At 49.2% G+C, this 27,626-nt stretch overlaps 1 protein-coding gene across 1 annotated transcript; it reads right to left on the bottom strand.

Moving 5' to 3' along the window:
- Nucleotides 1–1,191: 1,191 nt before the first annotated feature.
- Nucleotides 1,192–25,548, bottom strand: P3H4 (prolyl 3-hydroxylase family member 4 (inactive)). The gene is made up of 7 exons (XM_078865969.1): nucleotides 23,869–25,548; nucleotides 20,806–20,958; nucleotides 15,546–15,717; nucleotides 7,645–7,773; nucleotides 5,691–5,836; nucleotides 4,259–4,342; nucleotides 1,192–3,140 (listed from the first exon to the last, which is right to left on the bottom strand). Exons 1-7 carry the CDS (start codon nucleotides 24,415–24,417, stop codon nucleotides 2,991–2,993), a joined length of 1,383 nt encoding a protein of 460 aa, XP_078722095.1. The 5' UTR covers nucleotides 24,418–25,548; the 3' UTR covers nucleotides 1,192–2,990.
- Between the last annotated feature and the right edge of the window lie 2,078 nt (nucleotides 25,549–27,626).

Below are 27,626 nucleotides of genomic sequence, written 5' to 3'. Positions count from 1 at the left end.
AGAAGTTCAACATACATACGTACGTACCATAGCAGTCGACGTTCCGCAATTCTATCATCGTTCGTTCCATATTAAAGTTCTTACGGATGTCGCTCGTTCGTTCGTTTGTTTCTCAATCCGCTTGTCCTGGTGAGGGTTCGCAGTGGCAGCATGTTGAGTAGTGGCGGTCAAAGACTTCCCTGTCCCTGGCGACAGACTCTAGCTCTTCCTGGAGAATTCCCAGGCGTTCCCAGGTCAGCCGAGCGACATAGTCCCGCCAGCGTGACCTGGGCCGGCCTCGGGGTCTTCGCCCAGTGGCACGTGCCCAGTAGCGTTCCAGGGGGAGTCTACCGGGGGTGTCCTTACCAGGTGCCCGAACCACCTCAACTGGCTCCTCTCGATCCGGAGGAGCAGCGGCTCGACTCGGAGGCTCTCCCGAATTAAAGAGCTCCTCACCCGATCACGGAGAGTGAACCCGGCAAGCCTGCGGAGAAACCTCATTTCGGCCCCTTGTACCCGCGATCTCATCCTGTCGGTCGTTACCCAAAGCTCATGACCATAGGTGAGGGTGTGAACGTCAATCGACCTGTAAACCGCGAGCTTTGTCCGAGAACTCAGCTCCCGCTTCACCACCACGGAACAGCACGGTGCACACAACACTGCGGACGCCGCACCGAACCGCCGGCCGATCTCCCGCTCCCACTTACCATCACTCGTGAAAGAGACCCCAAGATACTTAATCTCCTCCACTAAGGGCAGCTGTTCCCCCCTCACCTGGAGAGCACAATCCACCCTCTCCCGTGAGTGAACTATGACCTCAGATTTGTAGGTGCTGATCCTCATCCCAGCCGCTGCACACTCGGCATCAAATCGTCCAAGTGCCCGCTGGAGATCACAGACTGACGAGGCAAAGAGGACAACGTCGTCTGCAAAAAGCAGCGACGCCACCCACCTCCATGCCCCCGTACCGGATACTCTCCGTACCTCGGCTGCGCCTTGATATCCTGTCCATGAAAATCACAAACAGGAGTGGATATGAGACGCACCCTTGGCGGATGGCGGAGTCCAACACCTATTTTTTGTTAATTATTTCTGCAAACCGGTACGCAGTAACAAAAATATATTTTCAACAAACGCCAGCCCATCGCTGAAATTGGCTTTCGCGACCACGCGGCAAAACACCACCCAGTCAAAACTCTCGGCGGAGGCAAAGTCAACACGTTCCAATGTTTATTTACACTAGAAAGGTAGCGAGCAACGTTGGCAATCACAGCTTCGTGCAGGACGGCAGCGTTAACAAGGGGGCACACGAGGGGTGGCAACGGCGGGCGCAGCAGCGACGCGTAAGTGCACCGAGCTGTGCTTCCCGCGTGGCTCAGCCGAAGGCACAAACACAACTCCGGCAATCTGCAACTCTTTACAGAGTTGTGCCGAGAATCAAAGGAGCCAGGTTCCCATCAATGCATATATATTTTTAAAAAAGCACCGAATGTCAACAATGACTTATACCGTATTTGAATGCAATGTTAACAAAAACACCTTTTGCTTTTCAACATGCACTTAACTTCTATCGGCTAGAAATCTGCAAATGTAGAAATGATGGCCGCACATTGTTTAAGCGGAAACGCTCCGACACACGCGACCGGGAGGGGAAGAGAAACGAGGCGCTCCGACGCGTCTTCTCGTCATGCCGCGCGCCGGTCCGGCGCGACGTCTGACGTTTCGCTCCATGCGCTGGGCACTTCTGCAGTTCCCGACGAAGCTCCCAGCAGCCGCAGCGAAACGTCGTGCTAAGCGGCACAAAACCGAAAATACATCGGAGAGCTACGCAGCACAACCGCAGTGAGAACGTTTTATATATGTGATGAAGGTGTAGCACCACTAGCAGTGAGGTCAGCCCCGTCCAATAGAAAACGTGCAATGTCACATTAAGGCGGCTTCGACTGCCACGTCTATCCATCTGTAAGGAGATTATCACCTCCGCTCGCATGCATATTGGGGTTTTGTTGTCTCCGGGTACACCCGTTTTCTCCCGCATGTAATGACCACTCATTAATGGAATTGGCCAAACATCCAAATATAGAACCGCTGAGCTTGGGAAATCATTGGCGATGGTTCTGACTGCCTTCCCGCTCGTTTGTTGTTTCCCGCGCCCTCTGAATCGTAATTTCTCTATCTCACACCGAGAGAGAACAAAAACCATACCTGGCCACATGGGTTCTCCCTCCTAAGCTCATTTAGGAAACAAAAAAAAGAAACCGATAATGTTGCAGCCAAACAGGCACACACAAATCGAAATGTGAATACAAAAATCCTGCTTTGTTGATCTGCCCTTCAAACTCAAAGAATTCCCAAGGAAAAACTTTAGATGTGGTGTTATGAGAGAACAGGCAGAGTGAGCTGACAGGACGAACACAGGCTGGAACGACTTGGGAGTCTACTGAGAGGAGTGGTAGCGGAGGTTCAGCTGAACCAACTGATGAAATAGATTCTGCGAAGAAAAATCGAAGTGAAAAATAGGAAGAAGGGAAACGTGAGCAAGCTGGACGGGACGACGCTGACGATCGTCAACGGTGGAAAGCAACGGTCGTGCGCATTGAACCTCGGGTTATGAGAACGACACTTGATGATGACGGCGATAAAAATCAACATCAGCGCAACGCTGCAAAGATGCAGGCAATTTTTGGGGTTTGTGCTCAGATGGACTGCGGGAGTGAGATAGCCAACAAAGTCCACCGCACGACAGGGCTCCATTTCTTACTTTCCGCGTCACTGATAGAGCGGGCGTAGGTGGCACATTGCAGGAGATATACCGGAAGTGGTGTGCGGCACGCGGAAAATAATTTCTGGGGTGGGCTGACCCAGACAAACCCCGCTGAAATTGAGCCCTGCACCACAGGCTCATTCATACATTCATGGGGGGGGGGGGGGGGGAGGTATTCGGGCAGTTTGGTTAAAAAAAAAGTGACCGTGTGTTCGGCTGCGTGCCGTGCATGGTGACGAGCGACCAATCAGCTGCTGGGCACGCCCACGTCGCCCTTGTGCTGCGGCTCCTGCCACCAGTCCGAGTAGATGGACTCCTCGTAGTCGCCCTCGCCCTCGAACTCCACGTCCGACGTGTCCAGCTCCGGCTCGTACGTCACGTCGCCGTCCAGCTCCATCTGCGAGCGGCGGACAACGACACGCGATCATCATCGGTTAGGTCGACGCGGCCTCGCCAATGGCCTGGGAATGGCGCGCTTAAATAACCCCTTTTCCACTGGCATATCTGAGCCGCGCCAGCGCAGGGCTCAACGCGGATATTTGCCGTGCAAAGCCAGAACTGAGAGCCCGTGATATGCTTGGCTTCACGAGATATCTGAATCTGGCGTGATAACATCAAAGTCTTGTTTGAAAGCATTCAGGCGGTGACCCTAAATGCTTTGGCTGCTGGGCTTTTATTAAGAGTTCATATCTATGTACAGTATTATTGTCTATGTTTACCCATGAAAGTAACACTGGGTCTCAAGACTACTGTTTATAGATTTATTTTCTTTTAAATCACACTTCTGAAATTCAAAATGGAACGGCGCGCAGGGCAATGCTGAGTTGTTGTTAAACGCATCTCTGCGCTGAGCAGACACGTCTCGTGCCAGGCAGTCCCAGCATAACTATTCAAAATGAACACGAATTATCTCGTGGTGCTGCTGCTGTGATGATGACAGTGGTGCGACACGAGCACACTTTACCAAAAACAAACACTCACACGACCCTTCTGGGCCCTCGATGTGCTCTGAAGAACGGCAATTGCCCAAAACGATGCCTTTTGTGTACTTAAAAAAAAAAATTGAGGCCGGTATTATTGACGAACGCATTGACTTTTTTCAGATTTGTACTGCGCTGTAAGCAGTGTGTGTGTAAGTTGAACTTCTTTCACACCGCACGTAGCCAACCGTGCTAATTGGAGGTGCAGAGAAAGGACAACAAACTAAACACACAAATACAAAAGAAAGAAAGTCTCTCGCTGTACCATTGCCCTGACACACCTCCAGACCGAGTTGTTTCTCAGAATATATTTCGTTTGAACAATACTTTACACCTCAATACTATACACTGTCTGTATTTCAAGACGATGTAAATCGCTGCGCCGATCGAAAATGAAAAAAAATCAAAGCTGCAACTTGACTATATTCGCGCTACACGAAAAACGACAGCATTATTGCTGAAGAAAGTGGGACACGACGAGAATTAGGCCGTCACTCCGAGGGCAGGCCGTACGAGTTTATTCGCGGTGACCCACCTCGTCGTCCGGGGCCAGAAACTCGACGGAGAAGTTGTACATCTCCCAGAGGCGCACGGTCAGGTCACGGTACTCCAGCGCTTCCTGGGAATTTAGGGTGGGGATGGCGGTGGGGATGGCGGGGGGGATGGCAGGGGGGTGGGAAGGAGCTCTTTAGTTGTTGTTGTTTTTCCTTCCAAGCTCGATAAATCGGACTTATAGGATTGATGTATTTATTTACTTAGACAGTACAACCCCTCCTAACGAGCACCCCTGTTAACGACTCATCGCTTAAGGACGGGCCTCTATAGAGCCCAATGTGTAGTGTATAGTGTAGTGTATAGTAGTGTAGTGTATAGTGTAGTGTATAGTATATAGTAGTGTATAGTAGTGTAGTGTATAGTAATGTAGTGTATAGTAGTGTATAGTGCAGTATATAGTGTAGGGTATAGTAGTGTAGGGCTTCCATAGAGCCCAGTGTGTTGGCTTACTGACCATTCCCCTGTTAACGACAGGCTGTTGGAGGTTCAGTAGATATTAATTAATGCATTGATTAACCATGTTTCTTTTAATAGTATGTGTTTATAATGTTGTTAGTATATTTATATATTAATATCCATTGTTTAAATATTATCAAATAAAATTTTGGGTGAAAAACGGTAACTTCCGATGCTATCGGAACGAATTAAGCCTTTAGCGTGTATTTCCTATACTCGCTTAACGACCAAATCACTTAACGACCGGTTTCGTGGAACCAATTAGCCTCGTGTTCAGTGACTTCCTTTCCATTTTCTCTACATTTGTTGTCTTGTTTGCTGTTGTAACTCGCTAACCCGCCATACTGGAAAAAAATAAAAAGAGCTTCACATTCTTTAGGTCTTTCGGTAAAGTCACGTAGACGTCTACGTGACTTTACCGAAAGACCCAAAATGTATTAATTCCTGCAGTCACGAAAGCTTCAAGTCAAAGAGCTTCACAGCTCATCGGATTCCTCCAGCAGTCTAAATCAAGATTATGATTGTGAGGGAACGGGATTAAAAGTTACAGAGAAGACGGGGGTGGGAGAGGGAGCTGCCACATTGTTGCAAACGAAGCAAGCGGTAGCAGTTGGTGGTGGCAGTTGGTGGTGGCAGGTGGTGGCAGTTGATGATGGCAGTTGGTGGTGGCAGTTGGTGGTGGCAGTTGGTGGTGGCAGTTGGTGGTGGCAGTTGGTGGTGGCAGTTGGTGGTGGCAGTTGGTGGTGGTAGTTGGTGGTGGCAGTTGGTGGTGGCTAAACTTGTTTCTTCTTTTGGTGGGGAGGTGCCGGCACCGCAGTAGGGGATAGGCAGCAGCAGGGGGGGGGGGGGGCGGTAGCAGCGGCACGATGGACGACACCTTGGCGCAGCAGTCACCGCACTGCCTAGCTCCGGGCCTGCGGTGACGTGGCGGCGGTGATGTCGCGGCGAGTCCTCACCGGTCTGGGCTCGAAGTCGGCGCTCGTGAGCCCCTCCGCGTCCTTGTTCACCTTGTGGTAGACGAGGTTCTGCTTGATCACCTCGTCCTCCGGGTCGAACAGGGAGTAGCTCTCGAGAGCGCGCACGGCCTGCTTGAACTCACCCACTGGGGTCGAGAAGCACCGCCATCACCGCACCGCACGAGGCGCACGCACGGCGCCCGCGTCAGACAAGCAAATCCACGTGCCGCGTTCATCAACTAACGGCGGCCTGACAACAGCGGGCTCCGTGTTTGGGTGACGACCGTATTTTAGATTACTCATTCGGTCGTTCGTTCGTCACGCATCGTCAGCGAAGGACCGTTGGCGCAAAACGCGTAACCTCTTGCGTTCACATAAACTTGCTCTTGGCTGCCATACGCTGTCTGTCTCGAGTGATTTGTTTGATCCACGGATCACGGTGGGGGGGGGGGCGACCACGAAGGCAGCACCAATCCTTTGAAGGTTGCAGTCCACTTCGAACCTCGACCCACCAACTGAAGCGCGCGCGAAGGGAGACACGTTTGGATGACTTTTATTTGGTTTTTTTTCTCCCTCTATATTCCAATTGCGCTAAATAGATTCACCATGAGATGAATCCATTGGGAAATCTCGCAAACTCAGGCCGTGAAAACGACCCGCAAAAAATATTTTTCACAAAGCTTCCAAAACACTCTCCAAGTGGCCTTTCTAGACTTTACACAGTAGGGGGCACACTTTCCTACAGGCTCTACATTTAGACTGTTTATGGCATGATGACGTCAAACTGAGATTGTTTTTTTTACTCTTAGAGCTCGTGTTTTTACGTTCGTTTATCATCCTTTTCCTTTTGTTTCCCATTCTTTACCTTCTCTCTTCCCTTTGCCCTTGATTAAACATTTTCCATTCTTCATATCATTGACTCTACGCCACCTTACCGCGGTGGTGTGCCACGGGTAAAGGGATTGGGACACGTGAAAATCAATACAGGTACCTTGAGTTTTAATAACCAGTATTTCCTCAACGAATAGACACATCACTACACCCACATGAGCCACCGAGCGATGTGCTAATCCCCGCGAGCTGCATGCCAAGCCGGACCAGTGATGGCAACTTAGCGACTTTTGAGTTTCTTCAAGGACAAAATTTTGTCCGAGCGTCGAGCGGAGAAATTCTATCGACTTCCACTGCAGACAATTTAATTCCCTGTTTGTGTTAAATATTCTGCGTCAGTTAGCTCTCTGTAATACACGGTGAATTGTCCATTAACACGATTGCAAGTATGCGTTCAGGATGCTGTATCAGTTACTGTGTAAAACTTGTTCAACTGTCTCGGCGATTGACAAAACATAACATAATGATCATTGACGTTTTGGATTCAGGCCTCGTAAAGGTCTGACCAAATTTGCGTCGTTAAGACCCTGACAATTCTCGCAACCAAAACGGAGCGATTAAGGTACGGTCGCTAACGCTCGTTGTGAGCGGACGAGCCAAAAACAATAAAGGTTCAGCATGCTACTAGAACAGGGGTCGGCAACCTACGGCTCCGGAGCCGCATGCGGCTCTTTACGGGCTACTTCTTGACGATATGTACGTATGTACAGTATGTACTCAGATGCATTGCGGCTCTTGAAATACTGAATTTTGTACCGAATTGGAAAGAAATGGCTCTTCTTGTTATTTTGGTTGCCGACCCCTGTACTAGAACAACCCGTGCACCGCGCGGCAACTCAATTTGTTCGGCTGCGTTGGGTGGTGGAGGGTCTCGACGACACACAAAAAGATTTGGTAGGATCGTTACGTCGTGGCCTGACCCCCCCATATTCAATTGCGGAATCTTTTTTTTATGAATTTAAGGTCCGTCTCGTGACATCAAGCGAACCGTTGAGGTCCGTTGAGGTGACATTCCGCTCTGTTTGGCAGACCCCCCAGGGGGGGGGGGAGGGGGGGAACTCACACTTGTAGTAGCAGAACTGGAGGTAGTGGTACATGGTGGCCACGAACTTGGCCTGCGGCTCTCCACCGGACAGAGGCACCAGGCGCGCCTCGCAGCTCACTTTACACGCGAGGGCCTGCGAGTAATGATCTGCAAGTCAGTGCAACCAGAGAGACAGACACACACACAGAGACGGAGAGATGAGAACCAATGGACATTACGGCGAACAGCTCTTAGTAGACACGGCCCCCTACAAATGCAATACCGTACAGGTTTCCCTCGCTTTATGCGGGTTCGGTTTGTGCGATTTCGCGAATATGCGGCTTACCTAGTTTTATCCACAGTTCTATGCGGTCGGAAGCGGTGACAACACTGTGTGGTGTGGCCTGTGCGTGTTTTGTGCGCACTACTTGGCAGGCAGTTGCCTCGTGCGGTTTCGCTTTGTGTGTGCCCTTTTTTTTTGGAATGCATCTACTACCGCGCCAAGCGAGCGAGACGCGTCATTGGTTTCGGGCCGTCTCTCTCTAATGAAAGGCGCCTCGCGCTCAATCTCCCCCATCCCCTAGTCATGTGGCATACCAACTGACGGTGCAACGAGCTCGATTTGCATTTCCACTCTTACATCTGACGAGTGTAATAGGCAAAGGTGGCATCCTGCAACGTCTTTGTTCGCGCGACTGCTGGTAGAGGAAGGGCCTCCAAGTGGAAGAAGCTCTAGAGACGACCTCTAAATTGACGGGGGCACTTGGGAATCGTTTTCGAAACTGACTGTGCGCGGAAATTACACAGAGAATACATTTATTGCAATGTCCGATTGGCCAATGGATTAAAAGGTAATTTAACGTGGGACATGAAATCAAGCCCCCCTTTTTCCGTGATTGTTGTTTTACTTTGTAACGATCCACCAGAGGGACTCTCTAGAGCGCCCGATAGTGGAAGCCGTTTCGCCAGCTATGGCACGGGCAAACTACTTCACAGCAGCGCTGTTCCACGGTCACCATGCAGAGCGGTGTCTTACAGACTTGTACCGTAAGCAACCGTTTAACTGTGACGGATGGAGCCCACAAGAATGTGGAGGAATTTGCTCTTGCGGTGTTGGGTGGGTGCAGTGGTTGCGTGGAGTTGGGTGGGTGGAGAGGTTGGGTGGAATGGGTGGGTATAGTTGAGTGGGTGGGTGGAATGGGTGGGTGGAGTTGGGTGGGTGGGTGGAGATGGGTGGGTGTATTTGGGTGGTAGGGTGGAGTTTTATGGGTGGAGTGGTTTGGGGGAGTTTGGTGGGTGGAGTGGTTGGGTAGATGCCGAGGAAGAAGAAGACACGATGGGCAAGATCCAACAACATCCATTCAGTGCTCGCCGAGCTGCATTGGTTTTCGGTCGTTGAACGAATACGTTCAAAGGTCGCACTCATTCCACACAAAGTGCTTGCCACATATAAACCACAATACCATCCTGATCTCGTCAAGGAGCATAAACGATCACGCGAAGTCCGGTGATCCTCGCACCGGCTTACGGCTAACCATTGAAAAAAGACGGTCACTGCATTGCGCAGTTTCAAATGCGCTTCTGCGGCCGTCTGGAACGCTGTTCCTTCCGAAATTAGGAAGGCACTGAAGCTATGCGCCATCAAATCTAGATTGAAAATTCATTTATTTAAAACTGATTTTTGTGTTTAGTTTGTTTACATTTCCCGCACCTCCGACATTTTTTGCTCCGTCTTCTTGGTTCTTTCGGTAAAGTCACGTAGAAGGGAACTAATAAAAATAAAACATAATAAAATAATTCTCACGACGTTTCGGCCACAACGCAAGCAGCCGTTCTCAGGTGAAGAACAGGTCTGTCGGAAAGACAGCGTCTGAATGAACACCACCAGGCTTGGCAGCGTATATTTAAATATCGTCGTGAGAATTATTTTATTATGTTTTATTTTTATTATTTTATTATTTCCCTTCTACGTGACTTTACCGAAAGAACCAAGAAGATGAATCCCTGCAGTCACGAAAGCTTTAAATCGAAATTAATTTTTGGCTCCTTTATGTCCACCTGGCACATCCAATTAGCACGGTTGGCTAAGTACGCTGCGAAAATGGTTCAACATACATACACAGACATGGGTGGTTTAGAAACGGCGAGAGAGTCGGTTGGCTAGAGCTCTACAGAAAGTCAAATGATGGCTGAAAAGGCAATAGTGCGTCAGGGTGGTCATGGGTGCGGTAGCCATATGGACCGGTTTGATCTCAAACACCGGAAGTTCCTCTAAATGCTTAACTGCCCTCCTTTGTACAAGGCACAGTAAGATTGGCAGCTGTGCGTGCGTGCTGCAGATGGCCCTCCTCGGAGTTTCACTCTCAGTCTGCGGGGGCCTTGTTCTCTGGCTCAGAGACCCAGACCGATGCTTCCTACTTTAACAAAGAAGAACATGATAGTGTACTGTGCGATTGGTTTCATCACTGACCTTATAAATGCATTATGAATTAATGTACACTGTACATTCACATTATTCATAATTACTTATACAGCAGATCCCTTCCTAACGAGCACCCCTGTTAACGACTAATTGCTTAACGACGGGCCTCATATAGCCCAATTTGTAGAGTATAATGGAGTGTATAGTAGTGTAGAGCATAGTAGTGTAGTGTATAGTAGTGTATAGTGTAGAATAGAACCCCTCTTAACGACAACACACGTTAACTACTAATCGCTTAACGACGGGCCTTCATATAGCCCAATGTGTAGTGTACAGTGTGGTGTATAGTAGTGTATAGTGTAGTATGTAGTGTAGAGTAGAGCCCCTCTTAACGACCACCCCTGTTAACTACTAATCGTTTAACGATGGGCCTCTATGTAGCCCAATGTTTAGTGTATAGTGTAGTGTATAGTAGTGTATAGTGTAAAGTAGTGTAGGGTATAGTGGTGGAGTGCCTCCATAGAGCCCAATGTGTTCGCTTACCGACCATTCCCCTGTTAACGATGGGCTGTTGGAGGTACAGTAAATATTAATTAATGCATTGATTAACCACGTTTTTTTATATTATTTGTTTATAATGGCTCAGAGACCCAGACCGATGCTTCCTTCTTTAACAAAGAAGAACATGATACTGTACTGTGCGATTCTTTTCATCACTGCCTGTATAAATGCATTATGAACGAACGTACACTGCACATTTAAATTCTTCATCATTCCAATTCCTGTGCTGATACTTAAGACTCGCTCTTCAGAAGTTTTTTGCATTATGATGTTTGGCAAATACCATGAATGAGTGGTAAACTGGAGTACCTAGCAATAACCCATACGATGGGATGACCCTGACAGTTCCCGGCATATTCAATCCACACACAAAACAGAGTGAACACAATTTATTATAACGCGGACTAAGTCCATCGCTGTACTGCCATCTTCTGGTCACTGGTGGTCACCATTCCAAATTCTAAGTAGGCTCGAGCCTGCTTAAGCTTCAGAAATCTGACAAAATTGGGTGCATGCAGGGCCATTTGGTTGTAGGCTATGAACACTTTCCCATTCCGATGACGTACGTGTTGTGTTCCGATGATGTACACGTATGAATGGAAAGAAAAACGAAAATAACTTTCTCAAACCGAGGCTCGCACAAGGGCATGCGAGAGGGGGGAGTGTGGCACAGTTTGGCGCCAGCTATCATAAGAGTGCGGTCGTGTCGCTACAGTTCTCTGCGGTGAGCGCAATCTCTCTAAAAACAACGTTTGCTATGTCACTTTGAATAAAATTAGCGATGAACCGCTTGCGCGTTCTGAGATTCAGCAGCGAGAACGGGACACCCACCCTGCAACTTGCGGTCGTCTCGGAACGGGAAAGGGTTAAGTGGGGATGAGTATCAAGGGTTAAAGATCACCCTCGTCGTTTACAAGACCCTCCATGGACTCTCCCCCTTCTCCATGCTCCTGCTGTTGTGGAGTGACTCATGCAGCCAGCTATGGCTGCAGGGTTTTGGTAGTAAGTGTTGTTTATGCCATTTATTGTGAAAATTCCTTCACAGTTCCGATGATCACTGTTTCATTGCTTTCATGGCTTTATTTTGGTGATTCGAAAAGTGTATTGGTTTAGTCATGTTTGTTTGTTGTAGTACAGAGTTAGACTGATGGCCTTAATCTAAGTTGTCTTGTGGTTGTTGTTGGTTGTTTGACTTGCATCCCACTGGGATTTTTGCACAAAGCGTTGGTGTATGGTGCTTTGTTTCTGCAATATTTTGCTGTCTTTTCTTGGATTTTCTGTTTGCACTCAGTCACATATTCACTTTAAGATGTTTTTTGTTCATGTTTTTGTTTTTTGTTTGTTGCGGTTGCACCCGATTCAAGAGCCGAATGGCTCACAGGGCTATACCTAATCAATGAACTTGAACTTCTCATCTCCCTTCTGATCTCCCTTCTTTATCTCCCTTCTCCTTTCTCCGCTCCATTCTCATCTTCCTTAGAATCCCCCTTCTCATCTCCCTCTACTCCCCTTCACTCGCCCGCCACTCCAGCAACAAAGGCTCTTATGCTGAAGCTCCTCATCAACCTTCACTCAGCGGGAGGTTGCGCATTCTTCTCCGCTGCCCCCATTGTTTGGGACCACCTCTCCCTGGCCGTCCATGCTGTCGATGGCCTGCCCATCCTCATCTCCTCTGCCTGTGACTGACTGCCTCTTATCTAGGATATATACATATATATTAAATAAACTATCTCGTATATGCTTTCCTTTTCCCAGGTGATTTGGTCATAGGCACCAAATCTCGCTCAGAAAGCGTCCAATCTCGTCAGACCTCGGAAGCTCATCAGGATTTTTGAGCCTGTTTAGCACCTGCTTGGGTGACCCACAATGCACAGCAGGTCGTCGTAGACTGCTCGCCTATGTGGTAGGCAACAGTGGACAATCCAGCAAATTCCATTGCTGTACTATACTTCTATTGCCCCCCCCACCCCGCATTCTGCTTTCACCAATCCGCATTGACCTACTGTGGTGGGGAGAATGCTCAAATAGCCCCCATGACCCACCCAGTGTAGGGCGGCCCCCTATCAAGGAGTGGATTGGCAAGGGGTTTTTGCACACGTCCCACTCTTTTGTATGATGTCTTGATGATGCAGTTGTGATTTAGAAGATTGTATAAATCAAAACTGTATTGTGCAGGGTGGGGGGGGGGCTGGCAAGATCGAGAAGGGGGGGTGGGGGGGGCTGGGAAGACCGAGAATGTTTTGTTGTTGTTTTGGCTGCCTTGCCAAATCTTTATAGATCGTGCTTATGTAATGAAATATTTCATTACTTATCTATATTCAGCGACTTGCTTACCATTTTCTCTACTTTGCACTCCTATCATGTGTCTTTGTCGTACCGTTTGCTGTTGTAACGTTGTGGACCCGCCCGCACCGGACGTATGCAAGAGAGAAGAGCTTCATAAGATCATCGGATTCCTCCGGTAGCCTAAATAAAGATTCCGATTTCTGAGATGGCATCGATGCATCCGTTCCATGTAAGTAAAAAATAAACGTACAAAACTCAGCGGACAAAACAACATTGACACTTGCACACATCCCCCACTGTGTAAAGTCCTCCGTGCGTTTAGTCGAAGCCACGTGGGGTCGCGGAATAGCGGCTGATCTCTCGTCCAGTTCACGTGGATGGCACGAATGGCTTTCCAGTTTGCTGACGATGCACGTCCAGATTAATCTGTCTGCCGCCAGAGAGCTAAAGGCACGTGGGGCGCCGTGATCACACGACAAAACGACAGATATCGCTACAGTATTGGAACAGAGGCTCAGAAAGCCGAATTATCCACCTTTAGGATGATTCTTAGGGTTTAGTGTCATTGCCTGTGGCTGAAAGGGACAGACTAAGGCATCTTTAGGTTATTAGAGTTCAGTGTTAATGCCCGAAATTCAGAGAGCCAGACAAAAATCACACCTTATGATTATTATCGTTCAGTGTCTATGCCAAACTAAGGCGTCTTTAGGGTTCTTGTTGAGTTTAGTCTCAGTATTCCCCAGGCTCATAGAGACTATTTCGAACACGGTACAGCCACGGGGAACAACGCAGCTTCATCTAAACCTCAGGTGAGAGTTGTTTTTTTCTCCAGGAGAGCTCTGCTCTGCTCTCCTCTTCTCACCTTTGCTCCTTTCTCCACCTCACTCTTTCATTCTGCTCCCCCCTCCCCACCCCGCCCTGCGACACAGTCGCCCCCGAGCCACGAGCCCACTACCGGCGCTATCCACGGCAAACGACACGCACCCCTGCGCCCTTTCTACACGTAAGGAAATCTGGCAGCCGGGGCCGCACGGATCGTGGGACGGGGTCGGGGAGCACGTAGCCGCGACGGCACGGCACGAACTCGCCGAGCGCCCGCCGAGAACGGGACCCCAGCCAGCGAGCGGCTCGCCGGCTTCACGTTCAGACGCGACGGTTTTTCGTGGAACGCGAATTGCTCTCCTTCTCTATCTCACGCTCCACGTGCTCAGGCTGCCCTGGGCTCGCGTTTGCTAACCAGCCACGTGCGGGGAGCTGGTATCCCCTCCCCACGTGTCGAGCCGATGTTCCACGCAGCGAGTTGGCCACCATGCGACACGCGCTGGGCTGGCTCAACTCTAAGGCCCACTGAGCTGTAAAGTTATTTTTCAGAAGTGCTCTGCCTATCACAAATGATAGCCCAACGAAGTGGCTTATCACATGAAAATGTATCGCAGCCAAATGCTCTAAACGCGTGTTGTTGATTCTAACTGTGGAGGGAAAAACCGGAGGACCCGGAGAAAAATCCACGCGGCCACAGGGAGAAGAACACGCAAACTCTAAATATACAGTAGGCATCAAGGTCGGGATCGAACCCACGCCCTCCTGCATACCAGGCGAGGTAGTTAACATCTCCTAGCCACCGTGCTTGCCGCGAGTGCCACATGCACAGGGAACATTCGGCGTTCCCCCTTTGACTGTTTTACGCCAATCCTACCATGTGCTGGGCTGAGCTGCCACGTGCACAGCAGCAATAATAGCCACCGTTGGCCATGAAGAAATGATGACATCACTCACAGCTTTGGTGAGGCTAGGTGCACTTTGAGGCCACGTGAAGTGTGGAAGGCTCACTGCTGGCAGGAGGTTATGGCATCGAACAGACCCAGGTGTTACGAGTTAAGACTTAGATGCACTCACTACCCCGCGTTTTAACTGCACACAAAGCACAAAATGCACGTAGACAAAGATCCCCCGTATAACCCACACAGGCTGTTGGGGAAAGTGCAGTAAGCGAACACCTATGAAGATCGGCACAGCACATGAGGAGGTGGGTGGCCAGCACCATGCCCAGTCGACTTTGTCTCGACTAGCAGCGACGTTTACACACCGCACCAGGTACTCATTTGAGACTGAGTCGACCTAGGAGAGGCCCAGGACCGGTTCAGATAATCGTCGCCGGCGTTGGTCGTGAGCGGGAATCGAACTCGGCTCGCCCGGTTCGTAGTGCCGCGTGCTAACTGCTACACTATCACTCCCCATATAACTATATATACACACCATACACAAACACACAAAGGCAAACACTATATACACAGGTTGCAAAAAATTCCCATACATTGGCTGTTGGAGTGAGAGTGCTATTCGTGAGCACCTATTCAGGCAGCTACACTGACACACCAGAATGCAAAGACCAAGGAGAGGCCCATGACCGGTTCATATAATCGTCACCAGTGTTGGTGCCCGTGAGCGGGAATAAAACTCAGGTCGCCGGATTCGTAGCGCGGCTCGCTAACCGCTCCCCGCACAGGGGCGCACATGCACATGGCCGCCGTCACGTGCGCAGCGTGCGGCAGTGTGCGACAGCGGCGAGTGCACCTCCGATTAGCACGGTTGGTCACGTACGGTGCGAAGGAAGTTCAACGCACGTACGCACGCACGCACGCGCAGCATCCCTGCCGTGTGCCGGGCCCACCTGCCATGGAGGCGTAGAAGTCCTGGAAGGTGGTGACCTCGCGGCCGCCCTCGCACGCGCTCGCGCAGTCGTGGAAGGCGTGGAGGTAGCCGGCGAGGGCGCGCTCCATCTTCTCCACGCACGCCAGGTGATCGCCCGTGCCGTAGGCGCGCACTGCCTCGCGGTACAGCGTCTGAGCGGCCGCGGAGGGGAATTCAGAAAAAGAATGAACGCCGCAGCATTACGAGACGGCACGGGGCATTATCAGTAGAAATAAAAATCGTAATAATTGAATAATAATCGTAATAATTTAATAATAATCGCAATAATAATCGTAGTAATTTACATTTTCGAAGTGGCACATTCATCTGGAGATCCAAGTGCGCCACTGTGCATCGAAAGCAGGGAATACACTGAAGCTGCAGGGTTAACGGCCAGAACTAGCGGGTACAGGCCAATTCAAAGAGGTGAGGTTTTCAAGACGGGAATTAAATAAGTTGGAACGACTCCGATTGTCCTTCTTATCGTCAAAGCATTCCAAAGCTGCTTGATAAGTGGCACAGGCCCTGATAATGCTTTGCTCACATTTGATTCCTGGTCGTGCTAATCAGTGGCGAACATTTTATTTTATTCTGGTCTAAGCGACCCCTAAGATGACTCGGCCTAAAATGAATATTGAGTGCGGTTTAGCAAGGTCAGCTGTGGGCTGAGATCGGAGTGGCTGGGTGTGTGGGCGGTGCTATCCACTCCCCGAGTTCAGTGTCGTCCCAACAGCTCCTGCCTCCACAGAGGGGTCTGTTTTTTATTCATGTGGAGCTCTGCCTCGTTCAGCACATGTAAACGTAATTGTACCTTCCTGAAGACATGTGCAAGTGGGAGAGCGTGTGCGTGTGGATGGGCGTGTGTGCATGTGTGGGCAGAGGAGCGACGCTCACAACAACGAGCGGAGCGCCGGGTGGCTAAAGCACAGCAGGTTGGCACAGTAACGGGCACAGGTGGTGCATCAGCCAGTCATCTCAGTCAACCCATGGCACCTGGGTCTGTCCCGTGACCTCCTGCCAGCGGGCGTTCGACACTTCACGTGGCCTTAACGTGCACATAGCCTGGCACAAGCGTCGTGGTGATGTCACTGCCACTCAGTGGTGAATGGCGGTTGTTGTTGTTGTCTGTGTATGGTAGTCGGGAGCGGTTGTGTGGCGATTCGCGCACTGCGCTACGAAACCAGTAACCCAAGTTCAATTCCCACTCATGGCCAACACCATTGACGAATATCTGAACCAGTCCTGGGCCTCCCCTAGGTCAACTCCGGCTCAAATGAGTATCTGGTGCGCTTTGTAAACGTCGCCACTGGGGTGACAAAGACGGCCGGGCGTGGTGTTGGCCACCCAACCCCTCGTGTGCCATGCCGGCCTTCACAGGTGCTCGCTAACAGCACTTGCCCCTACAGTCTGTTTAAAGGCTATATGGGGGAATCTTTGTCCATTGTGTTTGTGTGTCCATGCGTACGTGCCAATGTGCACATGCTCCAGGACAAAACGTGTGTGCATGGGCACGTGCGTGCCTGCACGCCCCTCGCACATGCAGACTTCTCAAATGCGCGCAGCCAAAGAAAACCAGGGCGAGCATTTGCCCTCGTGAGCAGATTAAATAAATTCTCAAAAAAGGCGCACATGTTATTCCGCTACTTTAAAGAAAAAGTAAAAACAAATTACAGTCCGTTGGTCAATCCACTGCTAAATGAAGGCATCCATATGCTGCTTCAGTCTTTGGAGGCGGAGGGGTGGGTTGACCATACTTCACCACGCTGGTCAAGTGTAGGTTGGTTAACGGGCCTGTGGGGAAGGGGGGGGGACCTAAAACCGGATGAGATATCACTCGCCGCTGATGTTAGCCATGGCCGGGTATCAAACTTGGTCTCCGGGTTTCATAGTGCGGAGCGTTTACCACTGCACCACCACTCCCCTTGTGGGAAGAGATAGTCTACGAGCCCGGACCAGGTATATTTCACTTGTCGGTGCAACCTGAGGTGGCATGGCTCGAGTGCTTCCAATTACGATTTAAAGCTTTCGTGACTGCAGGGATTCATCTTCTTGGTTCTTTCGGTAAAGTCACGTAGAATGGAAATAATAAAATAATAAAAATAAAACATAATAAAATAATTCTCACGACGTTTCGGCCACAACGCAAGCAGCCGTCCTCAGGTGAAGAACAGGTCTGTCGAGAAGACAGAGTCTGTCTTCTCGACAATTATTTCACGTGGTCAATACCGGTGAATTATGTGATAGCCGTTTGAAATTTAGTCGGGTTATTAAATAATTCACTCTCCTTTAGCCGTATTAATGACCGTGTACTGCTATGTGCCACCTTAGACGATACCAATTTCTGCCCCTGGCCCCATTGGCGTGATAAGAGAGGAAGAAGAAGCGAAGGTGAATGGGCGGCCGGTGGAAATCACGAGCGTGGAGCAGATGGCCAGTGAAGAGCCAAGGAGGAGACGGGGAGGGCCCAGGAATGCAAAGAGCCCTGCAGGAAGTGGGAGTGAAGGAGCCAAGACGGGAAGTGGGATGGCCCAGAGGAGGAGAAAAGTAGGCAGTGAGAAGAATGAGTCGCTGGGTGAGCCGATGCAAGGAGGACACGGGCAGGAAAGGGGGGGGGGTGGTGGTGCAGGGTCAGGGCTATGTGAAGGATGAGGGCGGGAGGGGGAGAGGCTCGGCCACGTCGCCGCCGTGTGGTTTGTGTACTTGCGCCTGTGTGGTCTGTGTAAAACTAGCTGTTGGGAACCGGTCCACTACATGACAATGTTGTTCCTATTAAATCGTTGGCAAATCAGGGGGGGGGGGGGGGGCTCGTTTCCTTTGCTCGGCATGGCCGGCCTCGCTGTGCCGACAAACAACAGCGAGGTCAATCTGACGTGCGGAAGAGGCCTATATTTATTCTAGATTTGAAGCTTTCGTGACTGCAAGGATTCATATTCTTAGGTTTTTTCGGTAAAGTCACGTAGGTAAAACATTAAAATTAATGAAAGTAAAGTAAAATAAAAATCACGACGTTTCGGAGGCAACACAAGTTTCCGTCATCAGGTGGGACCGTCACAGCCAGATTTGCTGCATCAAGACTTTCATTAATTTTAATGTTTTACCTACGTGACTTTACCGAAAAAACCTAAGAATATTGTTCCTATTAAATCGTTGGCAAATCAGGGGGGGGGGGGGGGGCTCGTTTTCTTTGCTCGGCATGGCCGGCCTCGCTGTGCCGACAAACAACAGCGGGGTCAATCTGACGTGTGCAAGCGGAAGAGGCCTATATTGATTCCAGATTTGAAGCTTTCGTGACTGCAAGGATTCATATTCTTAGGTTTTTTCGGTAAAGTCATGTAGGTAAAAAATTCAAATTAATAAAAGTAAAATAAAAATCACGACGTTTCGGAGGCAACACAAGCTTCCGTCTTCAAGTGGAACCGTCACAGCCACGACAGCTGTATCACGTAAATGAGAGATTACAAGAGCTACCACTCCGTATATATAATGGTTGAAGAGGGGAAGTGCCAAGTACGGCACACTTTTTATTAGGCCTATATTGCTTGTGGTCAACAAAGCAATACTGCTGGAGTGTGTTCAAACAAATCTGCACGATCAATACGGGTGCGGGAAGGCCTTCATCTAACGTTGAACTGACCGTGCGCTGTCAATGATGACTTTATTCATTCCTCACGCTGCATCGGAATAAAGTGTCACACATTGCACAGTGTGCCAGTGTTAATGAGACCTCAACTGCTACCAATTGGCGATAATTTTCTTCAAATCGTACCTTTATATATGCTTCAATCCTTTAAAACTGTGACTGTTCATTACTAAGCCCTCTAAGAATTCTGCAACGAACAAAAGTGAATTAATAACTAAATATTTATACGATCGTGTTTCAACGGTAACCGGCACGCGCCGAGATTTCACACAAGACGCCTTCTCAGAGGTTCTGGCGATTCCCCACACAGAGCCACTGTGGCCCAGAGGTCGCAACCGGGTACCCAATACCCGTACCCTACCCGATACCCGGCTACCCATACCCGGCCGGGTACGGGTACGGGTACCCGTTTGCGACCCTGGTGCGGCCGGGTACGGGTAAAGAATCAAAACCCGTTTGCGACCTCTGCTGTGGCCCCCCCAAGACCTCAATGCAGCTTCACAGTCAATCAGAGAGTGGCCTCGAGTGATACAGGGTCACGGACGTCGAGCAAACAGCACGCTGACGCCACCACTGCCACTCTCAAGACAGCCCCACTTTCATCGAGGCACCTTCGTCCGTGGGGCTCGCTCTACCCCTACCTCCGATCCCCCTCCCCAAGTTTCCGTTAGCATCATATATCACGGTGGGCACGTTTTAAAATAAGTCAAAAAAATATCCCAAAGTGCCGAGATTGTGAAAAGGCGCAGTGAGTGAGAGGCCCCGTTTTTTGACACGCAAGGTCCCGCGCGTTGCCCATTTGCACACCGGGTGGCACAAACCGCGCCTTTGTGCTACGTCCACTTACATCAGGCTGGAACCCAATTATAGGCCGGTAATCTGAGAGGTGGGAGCGAAGTAATGAGAGGGGGTTATCAACAAATATTTTTTACAAGGATGTGGTAATTATGATATTAATTATTAAATATCCCGCGTGCCTTCGCTCGTACACTGCAGCATTCGTGCTAACTACACACGGGATATATGGGGTGTGCGTGTGCAGTACACGTACATGTGCGGCCCTTTGTCAATCCACTGCTAGATGAGGGCCTCTCCAAGCCGTAAATATAATGTGGGTCAATTGACATTTCACCACGATGGTCAACACGTGAGATGGTAACGGCAGGGTGCAGAGACGTGGAGGCAACACAGTACAGTACAACATTGCACTGCCTTCTGCAGCCCACAATGTGCGCCCTCCAAACTACATATGATCGGGCTCATAAGTGACACCAGAAATGTTTGCACGCGTGGTGGAATCACTTGTGATGATTGATTTGAACTCAAAAGTTGGCTCGCTTTGTCAGCAGCCGCTCACACGCTGGCGAATGGCACCACAAGACCGCTATTCACCCGCACCGGAGCCCAGTTACTCTCCGCATAATGTCGCGCACATTTGGTGGCCGGTGATGCGGTCGCAGCTCCACATTTGGTGGCCGGCGGTGCGGTCGCGGCTCTCGCGCGCTTTCGACACAGAGGCGACAAACAGCGTGCAAAGCACCCCAGAAGAATAATCGGCGACCCACGTGCCGCGCCACGCACTCCGCCGCTTGCCGGTAACCTGGAAGGGATCGGCTTCCAGGTCTCGCAGGTGCTTCTCGCTCGCGCCGGGCTGTGTCCAGAAGAAGTGCAGGTTCTTCTGTGCCATCTCGTCCTCGGGGTTCCGCTGCAGGAAGGTGTACGCCGCCGCCATGGCTGCTGGGAGGTTGTCCGTCTGCGGCGGGAGACATTGCACGGAGGATATATGATTCGCGCGGGCAACTGCAATCGCCGCCCGGTGTTACCGCCGCCAGGAAAAGTCCGCTGGACAAAAGTCAGTGGCAGCGATTTCCTCGAAAATGCACTGTGGTAAGACACGGTCGTAAAGTGGATTCTATTGGCAGCAATGGCATTCTGCTAAATGCTTGCAGATATGGTTATGTGCCTTTCTGCTAGATGTGTAAAGGGATCTTTACGAGGTGGGCAACGATTACCCCTCTTGGCTAATTATGTATTGTCGCGATCCGTGCCGCGATGCAAGTCAACGTTAATTTTGGTCTCATTTTTGTCTGTCTTGTCCAGATAGTTTTGTACGCTCCATTCGCCTAAATAAGTCTATTTAATGTTCTTGTAACTTAATTTGCAATTGTACTATGACGAGTCTAAAAGTAATCTGCCCGAGGGCAACTTACTCTCTAGGGAATGTGTTAACGTTGATTTATGTTTGAGCAATGATTTCAATTTCTCGTGTGATGCAGTTGTTTTGCTCTGATGTTCATTTCCTTCATTGCTGTACTCATTGCTATATTTACTTGTTTTCATTTTGTCATTTATAGTAACCCAGGGCACTCTTGCAAATTAGACTTTACTGGTATCGTGTTCTCACCTGGTTAAACACATAAACTTTAACTTTCAAGTGTATTTCATTTCCGTCAATATTAATACCTAGTTAAATTCTCACACACTTGGTTCAATCAATTCTAAATCTATTTTAATTGACGCCTTCTTAGATGCGTAGTCCTTATATCCGGCGTGTCATTGCATCAGGCTTCTCCACTGGTGGCCCAGACTACTGACTGCATCATTGAGCCAGCATGTGCTGCAGGTAGTGTTTTATATTTTACAACCGAATGGGGAGATTGGCTGCAAATCAATAACATTTACTGCGTGGTCTGAGAGGTCGTAAGATGCCACAACCAGACTTAATTGTTTAATGCCTACATAACAAGTTTCTTATTCCTATTTAACAGTATTATTGTTGGTGTGTTTGCAAAATAGCATGGGGGGAGTGGGGCGGGGGTGGGGGAATAGCGGGCTTGTGGTGCTAACATAACATAACCACAGTTTAATGAAAACACTCTCTTAAGATTCAGCGAATTACACGGTAAGAAGGCACTTGTGGTGGACTATCAAGAGAGTGTGTGGGTATGGAAACATTATAACGAGGCTTCCAGTGGTAACAAGCACACAAACTCCCGGCCTTCATAACAAACAGCACTGGCGCGCTATGTGTGCCATTCATTTACAATTGTTTGTTCACCTGCCTGGACAAGGCCTCTTCAGCCTTTCACAGCTTGACTAAGAGGCCAGCCAGGGCACAGGACGAGAGTCACCGCAAGACATTCCTTTACACGCACCCAATTGCTAGTATTTACAGGCCTCACCTGATTAAATATGTCTGAACTCTCTCCTGACGCCTTCTCGTCTTGGTCAGCAGACCTCGACATTGGCAATTAGCTCCTGAACATGTTACCATAGGCAAATAACTTGCAGCCTGCTGCAGGGCTATACTGCCACAAGGCAGTTGTACTGCATGTACAATGCTCCAGTTCCGATACTCCCTGCCTTCACCAATCCGCACTGACCAACGCGGTGAAGTATGGTCATCATTCCCATGACCTGCACTCCGCACGGCATGGGGGTGACCTCATCCAGCAGCAGGTTGACAAAATAGACTGTCCGTGTACTGTACACTAAACTTTAAATGGATATACACTCAGTAAGTACACTGCTAATTAGTGATTAAGGTTCTTATAATGGTATTACTGTGCAGTAAAATATGTGTAGTAGTTAATTCTAAAATTATAATGCTCTCTGTGGTTTTAACCCATAAAGGACATTCAATTATATAAATATTAATTAGATCTCGCGTCTAACGTGGGGTTGAGCGGTGGCGAGATGGGAAGTGCAATGCACTATCAACCCAGCGACCTGTTTGATTCCTGGCCACAGCTAACAGTGGCAAAGTGGTATCTGAACCAATCCTGCCCCCCCCCCCTCCTACAACCTCCCCAGTTTACCAACCTGAACTGACCAGCGTGGAGAGGTTTGGTAAAACGACCCTAATGACTGACACGGCTATGGAGAAGTCTCCATCCAGCAGTGGGTTGTACAGAAGGAAATGTAAATCGTTACTGTTATTTAACGTGGCATTTGTTGGAAGTCACTGAAAAAACAGAGTGCAACTTTAACATCTTCATCTGCTGCGTTGAATAGCAGAAGATCCCATGGTCACAAGGTCCATTCCCATCTTTCAGATCATTAAACTTGTATGCTTGAACTTTTTGCCCCCAAAAGTGTATATTTCTATTACTGTATTTGGGTCTTTCGGTAAAGTCACGTAGATATGTTCAAAGAAAATAACAAAAATAACAACCTATCTACGTGACTTTACCAAAAGACCCCAAAATATAAATTCCTGCAGTCACGAAAGCTTTCGTGTCTATTTCTGTCTCACTTGATGTCCCAACATCCCCTAGGTCTCTCTGTGGATGCATCTCTATGCCACTTCCCCTCTATGTTCCAGTGTCTGCCTGTGATCTCTCCATGTGTCTCTCAGATTGTCTGTGCACCCTCTGTCTTTATCTCTGCATATACATTGGTCAATGGCCATCTCACCCCACGTGTCTCTCTGTTTCTCTCCGCATTTATGAATCATTGTCTCTTTCCATCTCTCCATGTATCTCTCTCCATCCACATCTGTCTCTCTCATTGTATGCCTCTCTATCTCCGCGTCTCTTTCCCTTGTGCATTTCATTTTCTCGCTCTGCAACCACCAATCTCCCCGTCAGCACAGGGCCCCACCGAACAGCTGGTCAACAACACAGCGCTCTCTGCCACCACCGCACCCTTCACACAGATGTACCTTGTAGTACGCAATCTGCAGGTACTGGTAGGGCGCCCTGCGGTCAAAGTCGGCCAGCATCTGCGGCGACGGCTGCGCCGCACGGAATGCGGGCAGCATTTCCCGGCACCGCTTGAGACACTGCGCCCTGCGGAACACGACGCCCAGCGCCCTCATCTCCCCCTCGACGGCACCACCCTGGGGGAGGGAGCCGGGCCGAGCGCCCAGTCCCAGCTCCATGGGCAGGGATTGGGGCCCCTGGCCCGGCGTGGCGCGGCTGCAGTTGCGGCGGCAGAAAGCGAGGCTGTCACGCACGAAGCGGTGGAGTCGCAGGGCTCGCTCCAGGGAGCTCAGGCAAGCGCCCCACTGCTCCGCCTCGTACTGCCGCAGGGCCAGGGCGTACGCCGCGTCCAACGAGCCCAGCTCGGCGCCCGGGAAGTTCAAGAAGTTGTAGTTCTCGTACTGGGAGCGCACGGGAGCTGGCAGCACCAGCAGCAGCAGCAGTGGCAGAGAGGCGAGGAGCAGCTGGGGCAGCGGTGATGAAGTGGGACGAGCGGAGAGACGTGCCATGGCTAAGGTGTCACTCGTTGTCACGTGTTCCTCAACCACCTGAACAAGGTGCTCAGTTGCTGGAAGGTCCCCACACCTGGAATATCTGGCCAATGTCGAGGCGTTGGAGTGTCCCAAGATCTGGAATATCTCACCAAAAAAGTTCACGCACTCGAGTGTGCCTCTCTACGTTCTAGGATATCTGACTGAAATTATCAGAAATTGTAGTGTCTCAAAGTCTAAATTGCCTGATCAAAAATCTCAACCACCCAAGTGTCTACATCTATTCTATATCTAACCAATATTCAAAGACTGCAGTGAATTTATGACTATGCGTTTCCTTACTACACACCTTTTCGAAAGTAATATGCCTCAATTAAATACAGTATTACAATTGCGATATCAACATTTTACATTTAAAATAAAGGCCACTTAACGAAGCAAAACAATTATTGTTTTTACCTAAATCACTGCAATATTCTCGTGCAAAAAAAACTGTTAATTTTATTTGTATCTTTCAGTGAGATGGACTTTCACAGCAAACCCTACAATGCACCACAGTACTAGATTATATTAAATATTTTTAGTGTTCATGCCATACGGGCATATGCCATACAATGCACGTTATAATACGCCGTGGACAGTGTAATGACCTCTAAAATCCTCTAACGATAGAATTATGTATTGTTCCAGGACAAACTCTATTGGACATATGCTGAAAAACTATATACTTAACGCACTCGAAAGCCCTTGTATAATACAGCCACACACAGTACTATGAAGCAAAAGCATGACTTAATTGCAGCATATACTGCCTAAAGTCCTTCGTGAAGTCTATGAATCGGTTACACAAATCGATCTTCGTCGAAGCAAAGTTCCTCTTCTGAAAAACAATATGCGAATGTACACTCGGGTCACGCAGAGTGTGCACCAAAAAAATGCTTATGCCCTATCTGGGCTGCCCGATCCCCTGTGGCTGGCTGTACGCACACTGCAACCCACCCAAACGACCAAAAAAAAAGGACCTAACAATTTATGTTGACAGCCCACGGTTACCTCCACAGTCCTGACCGGCTGGCCTTGTCGGGGTGGGAGGGGTTTTTTGCTGCCACAGCTGCACGACACACACAACACACACACAAAGAGATGACGGGTGACGATAATGAGGCTGAGATAAGCAAAGCTGATGATCGGTGTTGCGTTGAACTTCGTGGCCGCCGTGAGTTTGGAGTGGAAGAGCCCCAGTGTTGCTGGAAGGAGGCGCAACTTTGTGTGGGTGGGGTGGGTGGGTGTACCCAGATCAGACGAGGTGGATGGAAGGAGGGGATCAGGGGCGGAGTTGCAGTGATGGATTTGCTTCGCGAGAGCCGTTCGGGAAACAGCGCCTCTGGCTCTATAGTGGTTGGAGCCGCATTTTTGTCCTCTTTCTCGCCGAGATGGCCTGGGGATTTCGGGTTAGGGTTTGGTTCCTACTGTAGGGTTGTGAGTGGAAAATGCAGGGGGTGGGTTTGTGTGTGTGGGGGGGTTAATTTCAAGGCTGACAAAGCGCACGTGTTCGCCAAGGGGTGGGGAACGCTTTATTTTCAAATGGGAAAAAAATGGAACGTCACGGCCACTCCGCCAACAATTCCAGAACTTTCTTGTTAAGGACAGTAGAAGGATCCCTGCTATTATTTCCATTTAACCTGCCCTTTGTTGTATAATAATATACATTGAATCACAACCTTTAATTGCACTTTCCATCTAATGTCTTTAATTCAAATTTTTTTTAATTTTTACGTCCCTTTAATATAAATTTGGTTTTCATTTGATGATTTTTTTTAATTATTGTGTTAATTAAATTTGGTGTAGTTGAATAGGCTGAATATATTGGCCATTTGTTGTTTGCACCAGATCTCCCTAAAACGAGATATTTGATTTCACTGGGCTCTCACTAAGTTATGAATATGGGATATTAATGTAACATTGTACGTTGTAGTACAGTATTAGTTCTTCAAGACGAAGCACATTTCCTGGAGAAAAAATCGTGATGGTTGTTTGGCCTCACATGCTGCTTTATATTCGTGGAAACATCTGCAAGAAACATCACAAAGCGATTATTTCGTTTCAGAAAATCTGCAATTAATGTCAAAATAAAAGACCAAGTTCTGGCTCAAAGCGCGACTGGACTTGCGCCCACACAATGCCACAATAGACAATGAATTGTGGATTAAATATCCCCATGCAAGCGTGCAATCAACCCCATGCACGAATTTCGATGGGTAGAACGTTCATGCTGAGTAGATTATAATGCATGAAGGTCCCAGTACTTGGAGCGAAACATCGGACATACCGAACAACACGCCGTATAACCTACAACACATCAAAGTGACCCATATCTGACTTTTTCGTCTGTTTAATTGTCGTTTCGGTTATTTACCATATGTATACTTTGCTCTTGAACAATACTTGCTTTTGGGCTATCAATTCGCATTCCGTCATCGTGTAGGGGTATATGTGTAGCGGTAGCTCGTGCTAATTACAGTTGTGTGCCGATGGGTGTGCAAACCAGTTTGTACAATCACTTTTGAGACATGGGGCCTTCAGAAGCAAAAATGTAGCCACGTGTCACTACCACCACCACCCCTCCCCCAAACTTTCCCATCCATCCCTCCCTCCCCCGATCTCTACCCCCCCCACTCCATCTCCCCACCCTCGGCTGCGCTCTGGTATGAGGTCTAACACCCCCCCTCTTGTCTCGTCTAGTGGCCTGGAAACAAATACTTCGTGGTGCCATTGCGAGCACACTGGGTTTGCAGTATTCGTGTTCGGCTTGAGCGTGCACCCAAAAACGCACACATGCTCTGCAATGGACCCCACCTACCCGCAACAAAGGGCTGATTTTGTAGCGATGTTGGGCATATTGGGAGCCAGGACTAATTCATGACAGATACACCGCGGACAGACACATACGTGGCAAAGGTTAAAATGCTGATGCGAATTCCTACACGCAATACTGTATTTTATTAAAGCCATACAGGCTATGCGAGACCTACTGATTATCATAGCGTGTAATCCCTTTGCCAATCTACTGCCGGATGGTCACAACAACCAAAATACCTCGTTCCGTGTCGGTCATTTGGTGGTTGTTTGGCCATACTTCACCACGCTGGTAAATGCTTATTGGTAAAGAGAGGTCCACCCGGGGGTCATCACCCACCCCCCCACCCCCCCATGGTCGGTTCAAAAAA

Source organism: Lampetra fluviatilis, chromosome 21 (genome assembly GCF_964198595.1).
Source record: "Lampetra fluviatilis chromosome 21, kcLamFluv1.1, whole genome shotgun sequence".
Lineage (NCBI taxonomy): Eukaryota > Metazoa > Chordata > Hyperoartia > Petromyzontiformes > Petromyzontidae > Lampetra > Lampetra fluviatilis.
This window is presented reverse-complemented; position numbering and strand designations above follow the sequence as displayed.